Below are 24617 nucleotides of genomic sequence, written 5' to 3' on the forward strand. Positions count from 1 at the left end.
CCCCAATCTGGTGATGCTGACATATGCTGGCAGAGTTCAGCGACAAAGTGTAGTGGGGCTTGGGGAGCCTATATCGTTCTCTTGGATGATCTAAGCACTGGACACTGGTCTAAGCTAAGCAGTAAGTGGTGGTGGAACCACAGACAGGCTAGAATGGGGCCAATAAGGGGGGTGCCACCTTCCCCAGGGCAGCTGTCATGCCTTGCACAAGGACAAGCAGCCAGCATCATCCTGGAGCCTCAGTATTTGCAGTGACATCAAAATCGATTCAGTCCCAGTTTTAATCAGCATGGACATGTGAGGACTGTCTTTTTTGTCACTGAGCAAGTTTCATTCGCTCCCACACATATTTATTGAGCATCCACTATGTAGCAGGCATTGAGGCTGGGCCCTGGCAGTGAGCAAGACAGATGCAGTCCTAGCCTTGGGGAGACATGTAGTAGGTCGACACAGCACCAGCAAGATGAAATCCAGCACCCTAGGGGCCCAGAGTGAAGGAAGGTGAGCCTGGCTGAGGACACGAGGGAGGAGCTTTCCTGAGAATGTAGAGTCTAAGTCAGCTGTTCTCAACCTGAGACCATCTTGCCCTAGGGGACACTTGCCAAATTCTAGAGGCATTTCTGGTTGAGACCATTGGAGGGTGGGGTGGAGGTCACCCCCAGCATTTAGTGGGGACAGGCCAGGGCTGCTGCTACACCTCCTACAATGCACAGGACAGTCCCCACCACAAAGAATGAGCTGACCCAAAATATTAAGGGTGTTGAAGCAGAGAAACCTTGATCTATGCTAAGACCTGAAAGACAGAGAGAAGGTGGGCAGAGATGGAAGGGAACAGTGTTCCAGCCAAAAGGAACAGCATGTGCTAACAGAGACAGGAAAGCACAGCTCCCTTCTTAATTGTCTTAATATCTTCTTAATGATATTTAATATTTGCTGAGTACTTAGGACATTCCAAGCATTTGCATCCTAGACATCTTCACAACAAGCACATGCCTTGGTTTCTGTTATTATCTCCATTTTCCAGATGAGTAAACTGAGGCTCAGGGTGGTGGGAGAGTGCCTATGGTCGCACAGCTAGAAGCTGGCAGAACCTAGACTTTAGCCCCACTTGCCATGTCTCCAGGACCCTGTGTGTCTAGCGTTCAAGGACGCATCCATGAAGCGGGACAGCCTTGCAGTGAGTGCAACTCAGCAGCGCCTTGAAGGCCACATTAGGGAGTCTGGGCTTCCCCAAATTGGGCAGCAGGAAAAGGGTTTGAAGCACTTAGAGAGATTAAAGCTTTGCAGAAGGGAGCTGAGTCCTCTGGTCACCAGCCTGAGGCTCACGCCGACAAGCTTGGCACACGCTTGGCAGAGTGGCATCTGCACTTGGCACCTCCTCCCTCCCACAGAGGGAGTGAAAATAGCATCTCAACAGCCAGGGTTACATGAGGCCCAAGAGCTGCTGGGTTTAATTTATCTTGCTTGGTTTTCCACTGACAGTTTTAGTAAACCAATTTGGGTTTGATAGTAAAAATAATTCCATCCTCCGGGCCCCTCAGCACGCCTAAGTGTTTGCAATCGTTATTTATCACATCGACGAGGGGGAGGGAGTTCACACTGCAGACCGAGCTGGGTAGGTGGCCCATAGTAGGCGCAGGACTTAGCTGTCTGCTGAGTCATGAATGAGGACATAAGCTACATGTGCCAGGCAAGAGGGGATCTCTCTCCCTCTTCGTCTACTGGGCAGTCCGTTGATACCGTGGGCATGATGGTTCTAGTTAGTTACCATTTATTTAAAAACCTACTATGTGCTAGGTAGGCCCTGAGCTGCATCATTTAGGTCCGTGAGCAATAATAAATGTGAGCATTATTATGCAGAGATAATAATTACACAAATTAGAGCTAATATGGGTAGAGATAATTAGAGAAGTGTAATTAACCAAATTAGAGATAATGTATGCCAAGCACATTGCATGGTATCTGGCACGTAGTTGGTGCTTCATAAATGGAGACTACTATTATCAGGAATCCTCAGATATGGCAGATATTATCATTACCACTTTGTGGATTGGGTAATGACAGCACAGAGCGGTTCCGTGGCTTCCTCGAGTCACACAGCTATAAAGATGGAGCACACCCCACAGCCTCCACTTCCACTGACTTGAACAGCTTTGGGGGCACCAGCTGTGTGCCTCAGCAATGCAGCAATAAAGCAGGAAAGCTCCCAGGCCTGTAGGGACTCAAAGTTCAGGAAGGGCCCAGGCACGGTGGCTCATGCCTGTAAACCCAGCACTTTGGGAGGCCGAGGCAAGCAGAGCAGGAGGTCAGGAGTTTGAGACCAGCCTGGCCAACATGGTGAAACCCCATCTCTACTGAAAATACAAAAATTAGCCGGGCATGGTGGCAGGCGCCTGTAAAACCAGCTACTTGGGAGGCTGAGGCAAGAGAATTGCTTGAAATCAGGGGGAAGAGGTTGCAGTGAGCCAAGATCACCCCACTGCACTCCAGCCTGGGTAACAGAGCGAGACTCCATCTCAGGGGAAAAAAAAGTTCAAGAAGGGACGTAGACCCAGAAACAGACAATCTGGCAAAATGTAAGCAGAGTACTGTGTCTTGGAGGGTGGGTTGGGGAGGTAGAGGGGAACTAGGTTTATCTCCATGAGCTATGGAAATGTCCCTGAGAAGGTGACATCCAGGCGGACTCTTGAGGAGTGTCAGTCGCCCAGAGTTAATGAGAAAAGTGTCATGAGCAAAGGATTCAAGCAGTGATAACAGTGACCGTTAGGCATGGAATAAACACGCTGAACCACAGCATCAATTAGAACCATCTGCCCTGCATGGTTGGTGTCAGAGAAAAGAAGTTTGCACCAACCTGAGAGTCGGGAGCCCTCAGGCAAAACCTCCTTCACACCCCAAATGCCTCCCTCACCCACCATGTAGCCCACCCAGCGCCATCAGAAATCTGCCTCTTACCCTAAAAACACAAGTGAACAGAAACATTTAAATCCTAAGGGACTTCTCATATGGCTCTCTTCTGTCTCTCATTCGTTCTCCGCCCCCCACCCCCTCCCCAACTCTCAAAATAAATTACGGGAAGGAGAATGAGGGAACTCACACTGGTGAAGGCATCGTAGAATAGAAGAGCTTAGAATAGGAGGGCCCCAGGTGGGGAGGTAACTTAGCAAGTGTCACACAGCAAGAGAGGACCAGAAAGACAACCTGCATGTGGCCTCAGAAGCTCAGCTCAAGGGCCACCACCTTGAAGACGCCCTGTGGCCAAGGAGACATAAAATTGTCTAGAGTCAAAAAGAGAGGCAGGATCAGGCCTCCTGATCCTGATGTTCAGCAGCTCTGTAGCCTCGGGCAGGTTATTGAAGGTGGTGGTGCCTGCCCCACCATGGGATATTTTGTTCACTCTATCCCCAGTGTCTGGCACAAAGTGCTTGATAAATATCTTTGAGTGAATGAGACAGTAAGACTGGGCACAGTGGCTCATGCGTGTAATCCCATCACTCTTGGAAGCCAAGGTGGGAGGATCACTCGAGCTCAGGAGTTCAAGACCAGCGTGGGCAACAAAGCAAGACCCCATCTCTACAAATAATTTTAAAAATAGCCAGGTGTAACACAGTGAAACCCTGTCTCTACTAAAAATACAAAAACTTAGCCGAGCATGGTGACATGTGCCTGTAATCCCAGCTATTTGGGAGGCTGAGGCAGGAGAATCACTTGAACCCGGGAAGCGGAGGTTGCAGTGAGCTGAGACGGCGCCACTGCACTCCAGATTGGGAGACAGAGTGAGACTCCATCTCAAAAAAAAAAAAAAAATTAGCCAGGCGTGTGGCATGCAGCTTTCGTGCCAGCTACTTGAGAGGCTGAGGTGGGAGGATCACCTGAGCTCAGGTGTTGAAACCAGCTTAGGCAACATAGTAAGGCCCTGTTTCTAAAAAGAGAGAGAGACATTGAGAGAGAGAGAGAGAGAGAGAGACAAGGTGGGTGGTAAATTAATTAAATAATGCAAAAATTAGAATAACATAAGGTCTCTGACACAAGGCAGGCAGATAACCATAGCTAATGCTCTTTTTGCCCCTCCTATGTGCCAGACATGATGCTAAATACTGGCACACATGATCTCATTGATGATGATGATGATGATGAAGACCAACATCTGACGTTCATTGAGTGCTTATGCTATGCCGGTCTTTAAGTGCCTTCTTCACCGATACTAACTCATTTTACTCTCCAACGCAGTGTCAGTACCCTATGCATATCTACATGACCACTCCTTTTACAGATGAAGAACTGAGGCTGAGAGGCAGGAAACTGCTTGCCCAAGGTTACGCAGCTGGGATGTGGCCAAGTCAGGACTTGAACCCAGGTCTCTAAGACCAAAGCCAGTTTTTAACCACACAATAAACAGTAGCGAAGTGCTCCACATGGGAGAAATGCCCGGCTCCATGTAACAGAAGAAGAAATTGAGGCTCAAAGAGCTGGCTACCTGTTTCATGGGCTTCTACTGCAAACATACATTTATCTCTGGAGGAAAAAAGTCCCAACCAGGCTGCAGCATTCCTTCCTCTGCTCCTCTGCAGAGTTGCCACCATTGCTCCCTGTTTATGAGCCCCAGCACAGTTCTCTAACCAGGAAGTAAAAGGACCTAATAACAAGCCCAGGTAACCATATGACTGATAGCCGCAGAAAAGTTCTCTTCAGCTGCTGCCAACCTGTTCTGTGCTAAGTTCATTCCAAGCCCTAAAAATTAAGTGCCTTGTCCAGAGGCACTTCAGTTCTTCAAACAGAGCTATAGCTGCTTTGGACTGCAAAAATCCTTCCTGAGAGCAAGGCAAGGAGGAGGGAGATGCAAGAGTTGAGGACAACATTAGCCCTGGGAGAGTAGATTTCCAGATATCAGCAAAAATCATGGGAGAAATGGCCACAACAAAAATAAAACTGGCTGAACTCAGATCTTCTGGCCCATTAGCAAGAGGAGACAGGATTTCCCTCGAGCCAAAAGTCCGAAGGAATTAAAGAAGGAACAGAAAAGTTCATACAGCTCAAATTCCATCATGTTGCAGAGGAGGAAATTGAGCCCAGAGATGGGAAGAGATTTCCCCAAGACCACTCTTCTCAGTCAGCTATTGCTGCATAACAAACCAGCCCAAACTCACTGGCATAAGACAGCAAGCGTGCATTGCTGTTCATGAGTCTGTAGGTCAGCATGGTGCTTCTGGTCTCTGCTGGGCTTGCAGATGGGTCTATGGGCAGCCATAAGCCTTCTTCACATATTTGGGGGTGGGTTGGCTGTTGTGTCTAGGTGGGCTTAGACTGGGATTGATGTAGACACGGCACTCTGCTCCATGTGCGTCTCATCCTCCAATCGCTAGCTTGGGCTTGTTCCCATGGTGACTGGCCAGGGTTTCAGAAAAAGCAGGAGAAACATTCAAGGTCTCCTGAGCCCAGACTAGGAGGTGGCACAGCAGCACATCTGCCATATCCTATGACCAGCCACAAAGCAAGGGCCACCCCAGTGGTATGGTATGGATACAGAGAGGGGCCGAGCTTTGGGACCACTTTTGCCCTCAAGCTACCATGACCACAGGTCTCCTGGTTCCAGCCCAAAGCTCCAAATGATATCACTGTGTACAATGATCCTATGAGATCTGAGCATCATTATCCCCATTTTACAGATGAGGAAACTGAGGCTCAGAGAGTCGAAGGAACTTTGTAAAAGCCCACAGCTAGGAAGAATAAGACAAGATTTGCACCTAGGGCTTGGTGCCCGGCATATAGAAGACTCAGAAAACGTTTTGTTCCCTACACAATGCTTTCAGCATGTGGGAGACACTCTGGAAAGATCTTGAATTCCTTCGGGGATGGGAGAGAGCCTTTGCCTACAGTAAGAAGTTTTGGGTTCTAGTCCCGTTCTTTCATTTAGTGGCTGTGTGACCTTGGATAAAGTCACCCCACTTCTCTGGGTGGGTATCCTACCTGACTTCTCTGGGTCTTCTTTCATCTTTCAAATGAAAATAACAATGCTACCCAACTCTTCGAGCTCCTCAGATGATGAAATGACACCATGTGCAGAAGCACTTGGCAAGGACGTGGCACATTATACATAGTCAACAATTTAATTGGTGGCTGTGATGACGATTAAGCCCTTCCATGGCCCGTGATCCTATGTACAAACAGCTCCTTTGCATAATCGCACACACACAACACACACACACATACACACACACACACACACAACACACACACACACTCACACGTTGATTCCTCTGAGCTTGCAGTTTGAGCATTACAGTAGGAATGAAGAGAATCCATACACAGGTCCTACCCAGGTATCCTACCTGACTGATTACCTTCCTCTTCCCCACAATTTGCAGGGGATTGTGGTGGTAACTTGGAAACACAAGCACCAGGGGTAGGTCCTCCACCAACACCTGCCCGTTTTCTGCTCCTCGGCCACACCACGCTCTTCTCACCTTCCTGATCGCAGGAGCCTACTTGGGAGGGGTCCTGCTCTGTATCTGAGCTGGGACATAACCTTACCAGTGCACATCTACAAGCTCAAGGCATTCGAATGCAATTAGACCTGACATCTTAGGGAGACACGCCTGCTTGTTTTACGAGTCCCTGACATGCACCGTCCTCCTGCACTTACTATTCAACAAACATTCATTGCAGGTAACCATGTAGCCAGAGTTGCATCCAATTATCAAAGGTCTGGAGATGACAGTCATCACTCACATGGTTTACTGTAGTGCCAAATACTCACATGCCCTTACCCTGGTGCCAAGCTCTGTTCTGAGCACATTACCTCTCAGTTCATTCTCAAAGCAACCTAGGAGAGTCACGCGATTTGTTCTCCATTTGTAGATGAGGACAGGGACCCTCCTCCGAGGGGTAAAATGGCTCACCACTTAGACCCAGGAGCGCCCGCCTCACACTTCTCATCACCCCTCAACCCTGCTTCACAGAGTAGAACCAACTTCATTCTGAGCAGCCAGCCTCCCTTGAGAGTTGAGCAGGCAAGCAGTATAGTCAGACCTGCCATGTAGACAGCACTCCCTGGGAGGAAGGCAGAGGCAGGTGGAGGTGGCATGAAGCCAGGCTGGAGGCAGAGGGGTAGCAACATTGGCCTAGCATGGTCCAAGGCCTGGGGAAGTCTCTGCATGCCCTACTGGGGCCTTCTGGGGAGAAGCAGGGACAAGCCCTCCAAGTTTCAAAGGGTTCATTTCTCCTGGAGGAGTTTTCTCCTGTGAGTGGGGGTGTGTGGTGTGTGTAGGTCATGTGGTGTGTGTGGTGTGTGAGTGGGGGTATGTGGTGTGTGCAGTGTCATACCCCCACACCAGGTGGGGTGGCTCCTGCGTGGAGTTTCCCGGGGCTGTTCTGGCCGCTTAGATTGGCCACACCAAAGCTTTCTCTAGCGGAGGCCTTCAGGAATATGTGCAAGATGCTGATGTGGAATAGCAGGAGGTGGCGACCCCAGCCACTGCCAGCTTCTGCTGGGAGAAGCTCTGTCACCTCTTCCTCTAGCAATGCAGAGCCCTGGCCCAACCTCCCTGTGCACATGTGTGGGTGTGTGTGTGTGGTAGCATAAACCACACACCACACAATGTTACACACAGCACACACCCTAACATACACTACACACACCACATACCCCCACTCACACATCACATGACACTGCACACACCACATACACCCACTCACACATCACATGACACTGCACACACCACACACCCCGACTCACACATCACATGACACTGCACACACCACATACCCCCAGTCACACACCACGCACACCACATGACTTACACACACCACACACCCCCACTCACACACCATACACACACCACATGACCTACACACACCACACCCCCACTCACACACCACATGATACTGCACACACCACATACCCCCAGTCACACACCACACACACCACATGACCTACACACACCACACACCCCCACTCGCACACCAGACACACACCATATGACACTACACACACCACACACCCCCCACTCACACACCACATGACCTACACACACCACACACCCCCAGTCACACACCACACACCCCCACTCACACACCATACACACACCACATGATACTACACACACCACACATACCACATGACCTACACACACCACACACCCCTACTCACACACCACATGACACTGCACACACCACATACCCCCACTCACACACCACACACACCACATGACCTACACACACCACATGACACTACACACACCACACACACCACATGACCTACAGACACTACACACCCCCACTCACACACCACATGACACTGCACACACCACATACCCCCAGTCACACGCCACACACCCCCACTCACACACCATACACACAACACATGACCTACACACACCACACACCCCCGCTCACATACCACATGACACTACACAAACCACACACCCCCACTCACACACCACATGACACTGCACAACCACATGACACTAAACACACCACACACACACCACACATTACGCACACCACACATCCCCTCACATATACCTCACACCCTCTGCACACACACCACACACTACATATACACCTCTACACACATACCACACACCCTCCACACACCCACCCCACACACACCACAACCCACACACCACACATACCACACACATCACACAACTCTACACCCGCCACACACATCACACACACCACACACACAGATACACACCACACTGCACACTGTCACACGCACACCACACATGCCACTGGACAGAACACAGCCACACACCACACACCACAGAGACACACATACCGCCAAACACACAGATCCGACCTCACCAGCTGATTGCGCTTCCCTCAGGGTCAGCTCTCACACCCTGACATAGACGATCCCTAAATGTAGAGGGCCCTGGGCTCCACACCATGTTTTATAAATGTGAAGAAGCTTCCATCCAGAAAGAGGAAGCAATGTGGGCAGAGCCACAGAGGAAATTCATGGAAGAGCCACAGATGCCATCTGGGGTCACCCCTAGGTCTGGAAAACTCAGGCCTCAGCAACCTATTTCTAAAGCCTTGTATCCGCACATCAAGCCCCTACTTGCTATTGAATGGGGAAATGGGGAAAGTGTGTGGGTCCAGCCTTCTCAACAGGGGAAGGCCGGCAGTGGCTTGGTCATGGCCATTGTTAATGGACTTTTTTACAATTTGTGGATCCTTAGATTTTCATCTGGGGAAACTGAGGCCCAGGCTGGGAAGTGACTTGTCCAGTCACAGGTCAGAAAGGTGGCAGCATGAGTGCCCCTCCCTGAGGTCTTGTCATCCCAGGATTTGTTCCCATGCCGCCCTTGCCCCTCGGCAGGGTGCACAGTCCCTTATAAATAGTTTTTGTAATAGAGGAAAAATCCTCTTGCAGTGGAACTCCTGGCACTCGCTGTCATTTACAGCCCTCAACAAGATTAGCCCCATTTCACAGGTGGGAACACTGAGGCTCAGAGAGGTTAAGCTGCTTGCTCAAGGTCGCCCAGCTAGAATTTGAACCTATTCTCTTAATGCTGCCTCCTGAGCTGCAGGTGAAACACCAGGTGAAACACCGTCTTGGTAAGCAAAGCTGCCGGGTGCTGTTGGGTTTTCCTGGTCATGGTGCTGGGTGTAAAATGTCATCAGTGACCTTGCCAGAGCCTCTCCTGCTGCCCTCTGAGATGGCTCAGTCCAGGGACGTGGAAATGAGGAGCCACTTGGGCTACCTGTCGAGCCAAGAGAGACGGCAGGCCAAGATTCCCACTCTCTTTCCTACTCTTTCTCTCTGGGGATAAGAAAGAAATTGAGAAAAGAGAGAAAGGAGGAGGAAATGGAGGAAAGGAAGAAAAGAAGTAAGGTGGTGGAAATGGATCGCCGCTGAAGTCAGGGCTGGGTCTCATTCAGGCTGAAAACTCCCCATCTGTAGCTCTGAGTCCCGGCCGCCCGGGGGAGTCCCCTGGGAATGGAAGTTAATGGGCACTGATGCCCAGCCTCCACCCCCAGATGGCCTGATTGGTCTGGGGTATGGCCTGGAATCAGGAGTTTGTAAACCTCCCCAGGGATTCTCACTTGCAGGCAGGAATGAGAACCACGGGGTAGAGGGTTCAAAGCCTGGAGTGGACAAGCGATTCGGTGAATCTTTGGAGAGAGAAAGGGAGGAAGAGAAGGTGGAAGGAAAGGAAGAAAGAAAGAACAAAGAAAAGACTAAGGAAACTCCAGCCAGGCACAGTGGCTCATGTCTGTAATCCCAGCACCAAAGTGGGTGGATCACCTGAGGTCAGGAGTTTGAGACCAGCCTGATCAACATGGTGAAACCCCGTCTCTACTAAAACTACTGAAATTAGCCAAGTGTGCTGGCAAATGCCTGTTGTCTCAGCTACTGGGGAGGCTGAGGCAGGAGAATGGCTCGAACCCGGGAGGTGGAGGTCTCAGTGAGCCAAGATCGCACCATTGCACTCCAGACTGGGTGACAGAGAGAAACACTGTCAAAAAAGAAAGAAAGAAAGAAAGAAAGAAAGAAAGAAAGAAAGAAAGAAAGAAAGAAAGAAAGAAAGAAAGAAAGAAAGAAGGAAGGAAGGAAGGAAGGAAGGAAGGAAGGAAGGAAGGAAGGAAGGAAGGAAGGAAGGAAGGAAGGAAGGAAGGAAGAAAACATATCAGTTGCTTGTGTTTTAAGGTGTCCTGCTAGGGAGCCAAAGATATTGTTTTCTATGTCCTCCCTGGAGCTGACATAGTTTCTTGTCCTGTCTGCCATTTTATCAAATTAAATTGAAACCAAATTTAATTGGGTTTCACTGGGCCAAGGGCCTCTCGGCGATTCTGTGGTGCTAAGAAGTACCTGGCAAGAATCCTCTGTAAAATGGGATTCATAACGTTTTTCCTCTGGCCACCTGACTATATGGGTGAGGGGGTCAGATGAGAAACTAGATATACAAGAACTTTAAGCACGTCCCTTCTAAAGCCTTCAAAATAAAGTATAAATATTTTATCAAAGTTGTATTGCATACGACTGCATTTACGGGTTTTGATTCTTGTTTTTCCTTTACGCGGATCCTGGGATTTATTTCATCACTGTCTCCACTGTTCCATAAAGCTCGTGACTGAAGTGCAAGATAGTGTTTTCTTAGAAAAGTCATTTAATGCCCCCGAGCCTCAGTTTCCTCACCTGGAAAATGGACATAAATTCACCATCATTCCTTCATTTGCGCGACCTTTATTTCACCTGTACCAAGCCTTGTGTGGGCTCCAGAGATCAGGGTGAAGACATGTGCCTTCAGGGAGCCGAAACAGGCAGATGAAGGCTGGTGGTTTGTTGCCCGGTCTTTGTCTTCCAGCAACATCTGTTGGGATTCTGGCCCTGCTGTATAACCAGCTGCCTGAGCTCGAGCGTGCTTCCTCACCTCTGGGTGCTTCGGTTGGTTTATCTGTGAAATGGGTGTGAATAGTTGTACTTACAGGGTTAGTCTGAGGATAAAATGAAATGGTGCATGTAGAGTGCTTTGAAAAGCACTGGAAAACCTTAGCTAATGATTACATACCTGTAAATACAGAGGCACAGAGGATCATGAGGAATTAGCAAGGTGTGGTCCAGCAGAGAAGAGAGAAGAGGGCTTTCCAGGTAGAGAGACTGGTATGAGCTAAGGCATGAAGGATGGAGGTTTTTAAGGGTCTAGGGACTGCAAGAGGCTTGGTGTACTGGATGTTTGAGACAGCAAGAGATGGGCTGATACCCACCTGCAGACTTCTGGGAGGTGAGGCTGAGAAGCTGGACTGTAGTCTGTGGGCTAATTTTTGCGGTTTCCACAGTCCAATTCTATTACCAGCCACTTCTGTTTTGTTGCCGTTTCTGTTTTCCTGGAACTGCGTGTAAATTGGCTTGCCTTTTTCACTTGCTTTTATTTGCCAACCAAAATAATGTCTGCGAAATTAGAAGTTTGATGCGCAAACCATATATGTATATATTTTTCGAATTTATATAATTTTTTAATCTGCATTTAAAGAAATGCATAAACAGTAAACATTGTAAAGTATGTTCGCCTACCTAAAATCATCCCGTGAATGAGGCTCGAAAAAGCCTTTTAAAGGCAAGAATTCTAAGCCAAGGGTCAAACGTTTGTTTAGAAAGGAATAAGGAAACGAAAGGTGGCTTGCTCACCAGGTCTTTCTATGCCCTTTCTGGAATATTGACTCTAGCTCAATAGTTACCAACCTCACCTTCCACCATCTCCCCACATCCAGGCTCCTGATTGGTTGGGGTAAGAAAGGCACCTGCCGGGGAAGTCAGCCCATTCCATGCTTAGGCATACACTGTCCTCTGCTGGTGAGGAGCAGGATTACATAACCAGAGACGGCTTTGCTGATCTGTGTCAGATTCTCATTTGCATTCTATCCTCACCTCTTCCACTCTCTAGACCCCAGTGAAACCAAGGAGAGTCCCTTAGGCTGTTTTTATCCTTTTTGAACAGATACTACATTCACATGATTCAAAATTCAAAGATACAAAAAGGACTGCTGTGAAAATTGAGTTTCCCATCCTTCAGTCCTGTCTCTGGCTCTCCTCCCCAGGGACAATTACTTTCTTATGTATCTTAGGTATCTTTCCCCAGATCTTTCTAAATACATCAAAAACTATAACAGAAACCTCTTATCTGTCAAAATTAAGCCACCCAGACTAAGGAATCAGATTAACGCTGATTTTATTGCAAACTCTGTTATTCCTGAATAATAACCATGAACAAAACACAAAGAACATTTGTTACCAAGAAATGTAAAATGTTGGGGAGACCAAATATTTTTAAAACAAGAAGTCTGGGATGGGAGTGGTGGCTGAAGCCTGTATCCCAGCTCTTTGGGAGACCCAGGCATACAGATCACCTGAGGTCAGGAGTTCAACTAACATGGTGAAACCCTGTCTCCACTAAAAACACAAAAATGAGCCAGGCATGGTGGTGCATGCCTGCAATCCCAGCTACTTGGGAGGCTGAGGCAGGAGAATCACTTGAACCCAGGGGACAGAGGTTGCAGTGAGCCAAGATCGCACCATTGCACTCCAGCCTGGCAACAGAGCAAGACTCCATCTCAAAAAAACAAACAAACAAAAAGGAAGTCTGGAATACAGAAATCACAGCTAGATAGGAGGAATAACTTCTAGTGTTCTATAATACTGTAGGGTTACAATAGTTAACAATAATTTGTTGTATATTTTCAGAGAGCTGGAAGAGAGGATTTTCAAGGTTCCCAACATAAAGAAATGATTGTCTGAGGTGATTGATTTGCTAACTACCCTAAATGGATTCGTACACATTTTACACATGTAAGGAGATAGTACTTTGTACCCCATAAATGTATTCAATTATGTGTTAATTAAAAACTAATAATAAATAAATTGGAAGCATTTTTTAACAAAGGGCAAAATAGGAAGCTCATAAAAGAAGAAATATGACCTTGGTTGGGGGAAAAAGTTGGAAATCACAGGTTTAATGAAACAGACATTAGCAGTGATGTCATAAGAATCCAGCAGGCACCCAGGACAGGAGGGCGGAAAGGGATTCTCTCATCCCACATTTCTATTTCTCTTTATTTTTTGAGACAATCCAGGCTGGAGTGCATGATCTCAGCTCTCTGCAAGCTCCATTTCCCAGGTTCAAGCAATTCTCCTGCCTCAGCCTCCCAAGTAGTTGGGACTACAGGCACATGCCACCACACCCAGCTTATTTTTGTATTTTTTGTAGAGATGGGGTTTCACCATGTTGGCGAAGCTGGTCTTGAACTCATGACCTCAGGTGATCCACCCACCTCGGCCTCCCAAAGTGCTTGGATTACAGGCATGAGCCACCACACCCGGCACACACACACACACACACACACATATATATATATATATATATATTTTTTTTTTTTTTGAGACAGCATCTCACTCTGTTACCCATGCTGGAGTGCAGTGGTGCACTCAAAGCTCACTGCAGCCTCGACCTCCAGGGCTCAAGTGATCTTCCCACCTCAGGCTCCTGAGTAGCTGGGACCACAGACATGTGCCACCATGCCCTGCTAACTTTTTTATTTTTTATAGAGATGGGAGTCTCACTATGTTGCCCAGACTGAAGTCTTGAACTCTTGAACTCAAGTGATCCTCCTGCCTTGACCTCCCAAAGCACTGGGATTACAAGCATGAACCACCGTGCCGAGCTATTCTGAAGATTTTGTTTGTGATTTCTTAATCATGTTTTTGGAAGCAAGACTCATTTGGGGCACACTTCTTGAAAACGTGTATATGTGGCTTTCATGAGACGCTGTATAAAATAGTGGTTCAGATCTCAAGCTTTGGTCTGAGTCTTCACCTTCTGCGTTGAGCCTGTTTTCTTATCTGTAAAATGGAGCAAGTCTTGCTTTTTGAGGTTGTTTGAATGCTTGATATTTGGCAGACCGCACTGCTGTTATTCAAAAGCTAAATGTGGCTCCTGGAAAATTCTGTCGCGGCCATCCAATGGGACCAGTGTTTTCACCGCCCTGAGAAAGGGAGGAGTTAAAGGAAGTAGCCAGAAGTGGGAACGCTGAATGGCGTCTCCACAAATGGCTGCTCAGGCCCTTGAAGGGGCTGCAGAATGTGCCCAGAGCAGGGTCAAGGTGGGGACGGAGAGGATGCTAAACAAGCGGGATATGCCAGCGGGTTGGCTTTGGAGTGGCCTCTCAGGCATGCAGGGGTGTCAGGTGGCATTGGACTTGATTCTGATGACCCGCACATCCAAGAAGGATGGAAGGCATGGCCAACAAGGAGCCCTAGAGGCAGGCAGGGCAGAAATCCGTTAGGGCAGCCTCCTTCTGATGCCGAAGTTGTTTTCAACTTAACCCCTAGAGAGCAAGTGCTGAAAGCAGCCAGGCCCTGGCTGAGAGAGTCCCCTTCCCGAGGTTAGAGCAGGGAAAAGTCAGAGCCTTGAGACTAGGGTTAAAAGTTTGCACTCCGAGCCGTGCAATAATTTCCACCGTGTGCCCATAATGGCTTCCTGCTGCAAGCCCCTGTCCGCCTCTTCAGCCTCGTTCTGATGCCACGGGGGCAGGTCGGAAGTGCTGGGAACTCACCACATCCGGGAGCAGCCCTCAGTCATAAAGGATGGGAACTGGAGGATAAATACCCCAGCTCCTTCTCCCTACAGGTGCGTTCTGCATCTCTGAAGTTCCTGCAGGACTGAACCCAAAACGCAGAGTGAAACCATCTCACCGATGCACCCTTCACTGAGTCCTTCCGTTCTTGATGTCTCATTTCCCCACCAGTGCTGCCTGGGATGGCCTCCCAGACAAAGCAGACTTCAAAAGACACTCGTATCTTTGCTTGATCTCTGCATCTGCAGAATCGTAATGCAGTCAAAAGTCAGTCGGGGCCAGGGTCCTAGGTGGGATTGAGGTCAGAGCCACAGTCTACTCTGTGCAAGGGCTGAGCCCAAAACCTGGCCCCATACCCTGAGACGGCACTGACTCACCCGAGACACACACTCAGCATGGTGCTGAGTGCAAGCCCCAAACCTGGCCACATACCCTGAGACGGCACTGACTCACCCGAGACACACACTCAGCATGGTGCTGAGTGCGAGCCTCAAACCTGGCCCCATACCCTGAGATGGCACTGACTCACCCGACACACACTCAGCATGGTGCTGAGTGCGAGCCCCAAACCTGGCCCCATACCCTGAGACGGCACTGACTCACCCGGGACACACACTCAGCATGGTGCTGAGTGCTGGGGATATAGCCAGCGCTGAGCAAGACAGGGGAGGGCCTCGGGAAGCTCCTGATCTGGTGCAGACAAGCGTCCCCAGACCAGTGGAACCCCAGGTGCTGACTGAGCTTCATAAGGAGGATGAGCACAAGAGCTGCGATTCAGACCAGGAGGGGATGCTGGGGGTTTGTGCAATTATGAATCATGGAAGGCTGAAACTAAGGTGTGGGTAGGAGTTTCCCAGGTGGAGAATTCAGGGCACAGGGAAGGGTATGTGGAAAGTCCCAGAGGTAGCCAAGAGCATTGTGCTTTGGAGAGACCGACAAGCAGTGCGGTCTGGTTGGAGGTAAAGTAATGGCTTGGAAGGGAAAGTCAGAAATTAAGCTGCAGGAACGGGGTGGGGGCAATGCAAAAAAATAGACCTACAGGGCCTTGAGACTAGGATTAAAACTTTGCTCTCTATCCTAAATCCCAGATTTTTTTTTTTTTTTTTGAGATGAGCCTTGTTCTGTCGCCCAGGCAGGAGGGCAATGGCACAATCTCAGCTCACTGCAACCTCCTCCTCCCAGGTTCAAGCAATTCTGCTGCCTCAGCCTCCAAGTAGCTGAGATTACAGGCACCTGCCATTGCAGTCAGCTAATTTTTGTATTTTTTTAGTAGATTCGGGGTTTCGTCATGTTGGCCAGGCTGGTCTTGAACTCCTGACCTCCAGTGATCCACCCACCTTGGCCTCCCAAAGTGCAGGGATTACAGGCGTGAGCCACCATGCCCAGCCAATATGTTTTTGTTTTTTAATTGAAGTGAAATTTATACAGCATACAATAAGTCATTTTGACATATACTATGTATATGTATGCATGTGGTACATTTACAATGGTGTACAATCAACCCTTCCATCTAGTGCCAAAACATTTCCATCAGCCCAAAAACAAATGCCATGCCAATTAAGCAATTGTTCCACATTCTTCTCCTCACCCCCAACCCTTGATAACACCCATCTGCCTTCTGCTTCTGTGGATTTCCCTATTCTGGATATTCCTGCTTTTTTTGTTTGCTTGGTTTTGTTTTTTAATGGAGACGGGGTTTCACCTTGTTGATCAGGGTGGTTTCGAACTCATGACCTCAGGTGATCCACCCACCTTGGCCTCCCAAAGTGCTGGGATTACAGGCGTGATCCACCACGCCCAGCCTGGATATTCTTTATAAATGGAATCATCCAACAGGTGGCTTTTCAAGGCCAGCTTCTTTCACTTTGTGCCGTGTTTTCAAGGTTTGCCCATGCTGCGAGGTTTGTTGATGCTGCATTCCTTTTTATGGCTGAATAATACTCCACTGAACAAATAGACTGTATTTTGCTTATTCATTCATCTGTCAAGGGAATGGGTCCGATTTCTGTTCTGGAAAGATTCATCTGGCTGCTAAGGGGAGGAGCATCAGGGCCAGGTGAGGATGAGATCAGGAAGCCACTGAGATGCTGCCCAACAGCCTGAGAGAAAGGTGATGATGGTCCGAGCATAGCCTGCAACAGTGACCAAGGAGAAAAGGGTGGACTGTAGAGGGGGAGATGGAAGCTGAGGTCTTCTGCCAGGAGCTCACGCTTTGTGCCTGTGGAAAGCCTTTTACTCTGGTAGCTGAGAGGGGCCAGATTGGGTAGGGTCTGGCCTTGGGAAGCTCTGTGTTCCTATGAGATTCTCCCAGAGGGGAGCCTGCCTCTCCCAATCACAGTCTGACCGAGCCTGCCTGCCTGCCAGCATCTCTCCATCTCCCCTTCATCCTGGAGTCTAACTGCCATCCCAGCACCTCCTTGGATCGTATCTAGCTGACATCTCAATTCAGACCTCAGCGGAAAACCACACTCTGCCCTGTGGCTCTCCCTGCAGTGAACTCAAAACATTTTCATCTCGGTTGCTTAGGATGGTCCAATTCCAGGGACACCAACTGCACTTGGTAAATACGTGGCTGAGTGAGTGAAAATGTAGGCTCCTCTTTGCATTGAGGGGAAAAAACTAAATTGCCAGCCTCTGTGTACGTAATTGGAACCAGTCTGTCAAAAAAAGCAGATTCAGAAGGATGAGGCAGAGAGGAACGTGCTTCTTTCTCCCAATGCCCTTTCATGCACATCCTATATTATTTTTTTCCTCTGGGTGAAAGCTGCGTTTTCATAGGTCTTCTGGTCACAATAAGTGCAGTCCAGTCTGAAAATCTTACAACCCTGAGTATCTTTCATTTTGCAACTTCATCCCTCCCTCAACAATGCTCCTCTGGCTGGGAATTTTGCAGATGAAGGGCATGGGAGGTAAGGGAACGGGGGAACCTGCCTTGGCTACGCTGCTGTGTTGTGGAATATACAGAATGCTGATGTTCTGGTATTTACAGGGTGTTCAATGTGGGAAAGTCTGAGCCTGGCTGCTCTTAGCTTTCCCCTTTGCTGGAATTCTATTGCCCTTTCAGCAGGGAGCCACTTTTAAGGAGACCTATAGTTGGCTTCTCCCTGCAGGATTCACAGCTAGACCCAGGAACCATAGATCATATCTCTGCTGTCTTCAGTGATGGGACGCTCATTCTCAATACCTGCTTGTATTCTCCTTGCTCTGCCCAGAGCCAGGCAGGCAGCCCCAGTCTGATTTTATCATTTCTCTTGGTGAGCATCAAATCCAGCCACTGTTATCCAAAGCCCAAAAGAAAGACATCTGCCAAGTCACCAAGAGTTCCCTTGAAGCCGTCCTCACTAGGCTTAATGTGAGGTGATACACATTCTACCCTCCCTCCTATGGGTCCCACAGCTACCACTCCCCTAGAGGCAGTCCTTCCGGCCAGCCTCTTCGATGCCCCAGTGTGTTCTTTTCTTTCTCTTAGATAAGCTAGAGGTGGAAAGAAGGGCTTGGACTGGAAGAGCTGCATCGATGGTAGTAGATGATGCCATTGGTACTCTGTCTGAGCCGTGCAATACTTTCCGCCATGTGCCCATAATGGCTTCCTACCTCAAGCCTCTGTCCACCTCTTTAGCCTCGTTCTGATGCCACATGGGCAGGTCAGAAGTGCTGGGGACTCAGCACATCCGGGAGCAGCCCTCAGTCATAAAGGATGGGAACTGGAGGATAAATACCCCAGCTCCTTCTCCCTACAGGTGCGTTCTGCATCTCTAAAGTTCCTGCAGGACTGAACCTAAAACGCACAGTGAAACCATCTCACAGATGCACCCTTCACTGAGTCCTTCCGTTCTTGATGTCTCATTTCCCCACCAGTGCTGCCTGGGATGGCCTCCCAGACAAACCAGACTTCAAAAGACACTTGTATCTTTGCTTGATCTCTGCATCTGCAGAATCCAAATGCGATCAACAGCCGAGCATCTCTCTTCAGAAAGTGGGAATGCGCCGCACCATTGTCTTGTTCTCAGCTTAGGGGGACAAGGATAAAATTTAGGACAATGGGGAAAATTGTGTTTAGTAGTTTGTTGCATGCCATCTGTAATGTGCATTCTTACAAGTCATGGTTTCTTAAGCTTAGCCCTACTGACGTTTTGGACTAGATACTTCTTTGGGGTGAGGCGCTCTCCTGTGCACTGTAGTATGTTTAACAGCGTCCCTGGCCTCCACTCACTTGTGGTACCCACCTCATTAGGAAAAATATGTTTTCAGACACTGCCAAATGTCACCTGGGGGAAAAACTGCCCCTAGTTGAAAACCACTGACATAAATCATCTGACATCATCTGGGCGTAAACAGAAATCCAAAGAAGGATGATGGCGGTGATGATGATAATGACGATAGTGGTGATGGCAGTGGTGATGATGATAATGATGACGATAGTGGTGATGATGACGATAGTGGTGATGGCAGTGGTGGTGATGATGATGACGATAGTGGTGATGGCAGTGGTGATGATGATGATGACGATAGTGGTGATGACAGTGGTGGTGGTGATGATGATGATGACGATAGTGGTGATGGCAGTGGTGGTGATGATGATGACGATAGTGGTGATGGCAGTGGTGATGATGATGATGATGATGATGACGATAGTGGTGATGGCAGTGGTGGTGATGATGATAGTGGTGATGGCAGTGGTGGTGATGATGATGACGATAGTGGTGATGGCAGTGGTAGTGATGATGATGACGATAGTGGTGATGGCAGTGGTGATGATGATGATGATGACGATAGTGGTGATGGCAGTGGTGATGATGATGACGATAGTGGTGATGGCAGTGGTGGTGATGATGATGATGATAGTGGTGATGGCAGTGGTGATGATGATAATGATGATGACGATAGTGGTGATGGCAGTGGTGGTGATGATGATGACGATAGTGGTGATGGCAGTGGTGATGATGATGATGATGATGACGATAGTGGTGATGGCGGTGGTGGTGATGATGATGATGATAGTGGTGATGGCAGTGGTGATGATGATGATGATGATGACGATAGTGGTGATGGCAGTGGTGATGATGATGATGACGATAGTGGTGATGGCAGTGGTGGTGATGATGATGATGACGATAGTGGTGATGACAGTGGTGGTGGTGATGATGATGACGATAGTGGTGATGACAGTGGTGGTGGTGATGATGATGACGATAGTGGTGATGACAGTGGTGGTGATGATGATGATGATGATGATAGTGGTGATGGCAGTGGTGGTGATGATGATGATGACGATAGTGGTGATGACAGTGGTGATGATGATGATGATGACGACAGTGGTGATGGCAGTGGTGGTGATGATGATGATGATAGTGGTGATGGCAGTAGTGGTGATGATGATGATGATGACGATAGTGGTGATGGCAGTGGTGGTGATGATGATGATGATGATGACGATAGTGGTGATGGCAGTGGTGATGATGATGATGATGATGACGATAGTGGTGATGGCAGTGGTGATGATGATGATGATGATGACGATAGTGGTGATGGCAGTGGTGATTATGATGATGCCAAAAATGAAAGTGGACTATGACAACGTAACATTCGAGTGACATCACCACACTTGCTCAGGTGCTCATGGTGAACCTGGAATTTGAATCCTGGAATCTTCCTGCCTGCCTCACGTCATCCCCAGAGCTCATGACATAGACGAGGAGTATTAAGCCTGATTCACAGACAAGAAGTTTCAGAAAAACCACACGCCCTCCTTGGAAGTGACAAAGCCAAGAATCAAACCCAGGCCTTCTGATTTCCAAGCCAGTGTGCTCTTCCCAGCACATCGCTTCATTCCATTTTATGGAACACAAAGAGTTGTGCTGTGGTTTTAAAATGAAAATTATTTGCACCTTTGAAGATGCTGCTTCTGCATTTTGGTCGTTGAAGTGAAAGATAGAATAAAGCCAAGATGCACCTTGTCTGTAAACTACTGTTACCGGCGGATCAGCTGTGAAGTCGGCTTAAGGAGAATATCTGCCATCTACCACATTTCACGCTAGTCTGATACAGCACCTTCTTGAACAATTGATGTTTTCATGGCACTTGGAGCTAAAGAAGCCCTTCCCTATCTAGGTCCAAAGCTGACATCAGTCCCACTATTTTTGCTGTCAAGTAGACTCTCTGGTGGGCTCTTTCATACCTTAGCATTTATTGAGCACCTACTGTGTGCAAGAAAAGGTGGCAACTCCAGAATTTCAATATAGCAGGGGTCTAGGGGATTCAATCTAGTTAAAAACTGTCGGGAAGTAGGAGGAGTCTGGGAATTTTGTCTTGAAGCTTTGTATGCAAAACAAGCAGATAGCTTTTCTTTGAAGAAGATGTTTTGGGAGTGGCATAGAGGAAACTAATGAAAATCATTGGGGCAATCAAAATCTCCCTAAGCCACCCTTGGAGCAACTCTACATGAGGAACTGTGAGAGGTATGATGGAAGGTATTGGGGCGAATAAAAATACAGTCTCTGCCTCCCAGAAGCAAACTTGCAGCACCTTTCTTTGTGTTTCTGTGGTTTTGTTCTGACCACCTGAAACACCAGCATAGGTAGTCGCCACCTCGCCTCCCTACTCCCAGACTAGCAGCAAACACCGCTGCTGGCCATTGGATGAAGCTATCAGCAGGGAGGGCCGCTGTCAGTCTGCGTCAGTTTCAGGAACTCTGCTCAGGGCCGTTTCCTGGAATACCGCTCCTCCGGCATTGAATTGCTCAGTCATGCGGTTCCTGTATAAAACCCTTCAGTGTCTCCCCATCGCCTGCAGGATGATGTCCAAAGGTCTAAGCTTGGCTCTTTAAGCTCTTCATGGTCTAATCCCTGCAGAGCTCTGCGGCTCCTATGCCTATCCCCATGCCCCAGACATACTGACCACTGGGCAAATTCCTTCAGGAACCATGGCCCTACTCCTTTCTTCCCTCTGCCTTCTCCCCACCATTTATTGTTTTGTTTTGTGAAATGGGTTCTGGCTCTGTTGTCCAGGCTGGAGTACAGTGGCACAATCATAGCTTACTGTAGCCTCAAATTCCTGGGCTCAAGCGATCCCCCTGCCTCAGCCTCCCAGGAAGCTAGGACTATAGAGGTACACCACCACACTGGAATCATTGTTTTCTGTTGTTCTTTTGTCTCTCTCTGTTGCCCAGAATGGTCTTGAACTCCTGACCTCAAGCTGTCCTCCCACCTCAGCCTCCAAAAGTGCTGGGATTACAGGTATAAGCCACTGCAGCTGAGCCCCTACTCTCTGTTTAATCTCGAGATCCCCTACTTTTTCTTGAGGCTTCAGACCAAGAAGCGTGACCTACTCCAGGAAGGCTTCCATGATGCCCCCAATCTGAGTTTGTCTTACTGTTTCTGTCCTTGCTCTGATCACAACTCCTGCCATGGTCCCTGGCTTATCTAGATAGATCACTACCCCGGGACGCTTCTGAGTGCAGCACAGTGTCTGGCTCATAATAGATGCTTTAAAAAAAAGTTGGGAAGGAGACAAGAAAATGAGAAAGACATGAGAGGGAGAGAGAAGACAGAGAGGGAAAGAAGAAAAAAAAGAAAGGAATGTGCGTTTCTATCTGTCCATGATCGATGAAGCCAAAGGTGAATTATCTGGCATTCTTTCAATCAGAGATCAATTTTATGTGGCATGTCTGAGAGGGCACACGTATCTGTGGTATATTGAAGTGATTTCTGTATTATTGACTGTCCATTGTGGTTTAATTATTTAGTGTCAAGGTACTTTCTTGCACTGCAGTCTTTGAAAATGTGTCATCCTTTAATGGTCTGAATGGTGATAGGTTTGAGCATATCTCATAAATAAGGTGCCTCCATCCCACCCGCTGTCCTACCCTTACACATCATGGATAACTCGGTTGACTCTGAGGAATTTGCCCCATGATAAATGGAAAGATCGCTTCACCCTATATGAAAATGTAAGTTGTAATTAGCAAGCTGTCAGCAAGCTCTGCATTGAAGAAGAATGAAAGACGCGGGTCACAGCCCCGGCCTGCAGCCTGGTACTACACAGCAGTGTCACCTAAGAAATGGTTGCTGATAATGGGAGTTCTGAAGGTGATTCTTCTTACAACGCAGCGTCTGACTTTGCAATGAGTCCCGTGCAAGCAAGACCATTGCGTCAATGTGTCTTTAAAAACCCAGTTCATTTACAAATCTCTGTGTCACATCTGCAGTCTATGCCAATCTTACCTCCAGCCTGGGGGTAAGACACATAGTCTGGGGCCTGACTCATAGTCTGCCTTAAGAAACCATGGATTGCCTGAAAAAGTTAACCCAGGGTTTATTGAATGCCCGTAGTCTGTTTCACGTGACTCTCCCTCTTCTCTCTGCCCTCCAAGCCTGAATCTGAGCAACAGTGACATCTTGACCATCTACGATGGTGATGAGGTCATGCCTCACATCTTGGGGCAGTACCTCGGGAACAGTGGCCCCCAGAAGCTGTACTCCTCCACGCCAGACCTAACCATCCAGTTCCACTCGGATCCTGCTGGCCTCATCTTTGGAAAGGGCCAGGGATTTATCATGAACTACATAGGTAGGTGTCTCATCTGGTCCATTTATTTTTTTCTTTGTGTTTAGATGCACGTTAAGGTGGTTTTCTCTAGGTTGTTTGGAGGTTTTGTTCTACACTGATTTTTCATTGTATTGGCACAGTTGTGTTTAAGAGCCTGGGATCTCTTGACAGAAGGACCAGGGTTGGAGCCTTAGCACTGTCAGTGAATGTCTGTGTAGCTTTGGGAAAGTTACTGAACCTCTCTGAGCCTTCCTTTTGTCATCTGTAAAGTGGGAATAGCGATACTATTCCACAAGGTTGATATCAGGATTTAGCAGGCAATGCCTCATAACTTAACAAAAGTCCTCATGTTTCATGTGTAGTCGGCTGAGATCCTGTTGTCATGTTTCATGTGTGGTCAGCTGAGATCTTATATCAACACTTCGCAGTTTGCGAAACGTTTCAAACATTGCCTTCACCTTCCGCCTGAACTGAAGCTCAGCTCTCCACTAAGGCCTCTTCTTTTCCTGTAGCCTCATTGAACAAGGACAGTCTTCCTCTCCCACTTCACGTACTCCAGGAGCTATAGATGCAAGAGATGTCTTTTCTGATCCTCAGTGTGGCTGCCAAACCATGTTTCTCCTGCTCATCCTAAGACAAATAAAACACAAAAACAACCTGCTATCAAATTCAAGCTAAGCTCACACACTCCCATAACCTCTCCTGTACTTTTCATCCAATCACACTCTTCCTTTCTCATTCCCCACCCTGTAACTCTCCCTCATTCATGATTCGCTCCACCACCCACCCCGTTCAACCTTTAAACACTAGAGGGTCCCAGGCTTTGTCCTGGACTGTATCCTCTCTTTCAAGCTAGACTCATTCCCTAGCTTGGAAGAGAGGATACAGTCCAGGACAGAGTATCCCAGTATTGTTTAAAACCATGGGATCAGATCACAGACTCATGCTGTGATCTGATCCCATGGTTTTAAACAATACTGATATCCATT

At 48.2% G+C, this 24617-nt stretch overlaps 1 protein-coding gene across 16 annotated transcripts in view; it reads left to right on the top strand.

Annotated features, from left to right (window-relative positions):
- The window catches only part of SEZ6L (seizure related 6 homolog like), a 224320-nt gene that overhangs the window by 159583 nt on the left and 40120 nt on the right, over positions 1-24617 (top strand). For all 16 annotated transcript variants that reach the window (XM_078336727.1, XM_035257081.3, XM_078336742.1 and 13 more), the window contains one exon: positions 23453-23649. In XM_078336727.1, coding sequence (XP_078192853.1) covers positions 23453-23649 — 197 coding nt within the window. The remainder of the gene's footprint in view (positions 1-23452; positions 23650-24617) is intronic.

This window comes from Callithrix jacchus, chromosome 1 (assembly GCF_049354715.1).
Source record: "Callithrix jacchus isolate 240 chromosome 1, calJac240_pri, whole genome shotgun sequence".
In the NCBI taxonomy this organism is placed as follows: domain Eukaryota; kingdom Metazoa; phylum Chordata; class Mammalia; order Primates; family Cebidae; genus Callithrix; species Callithrix jacchus.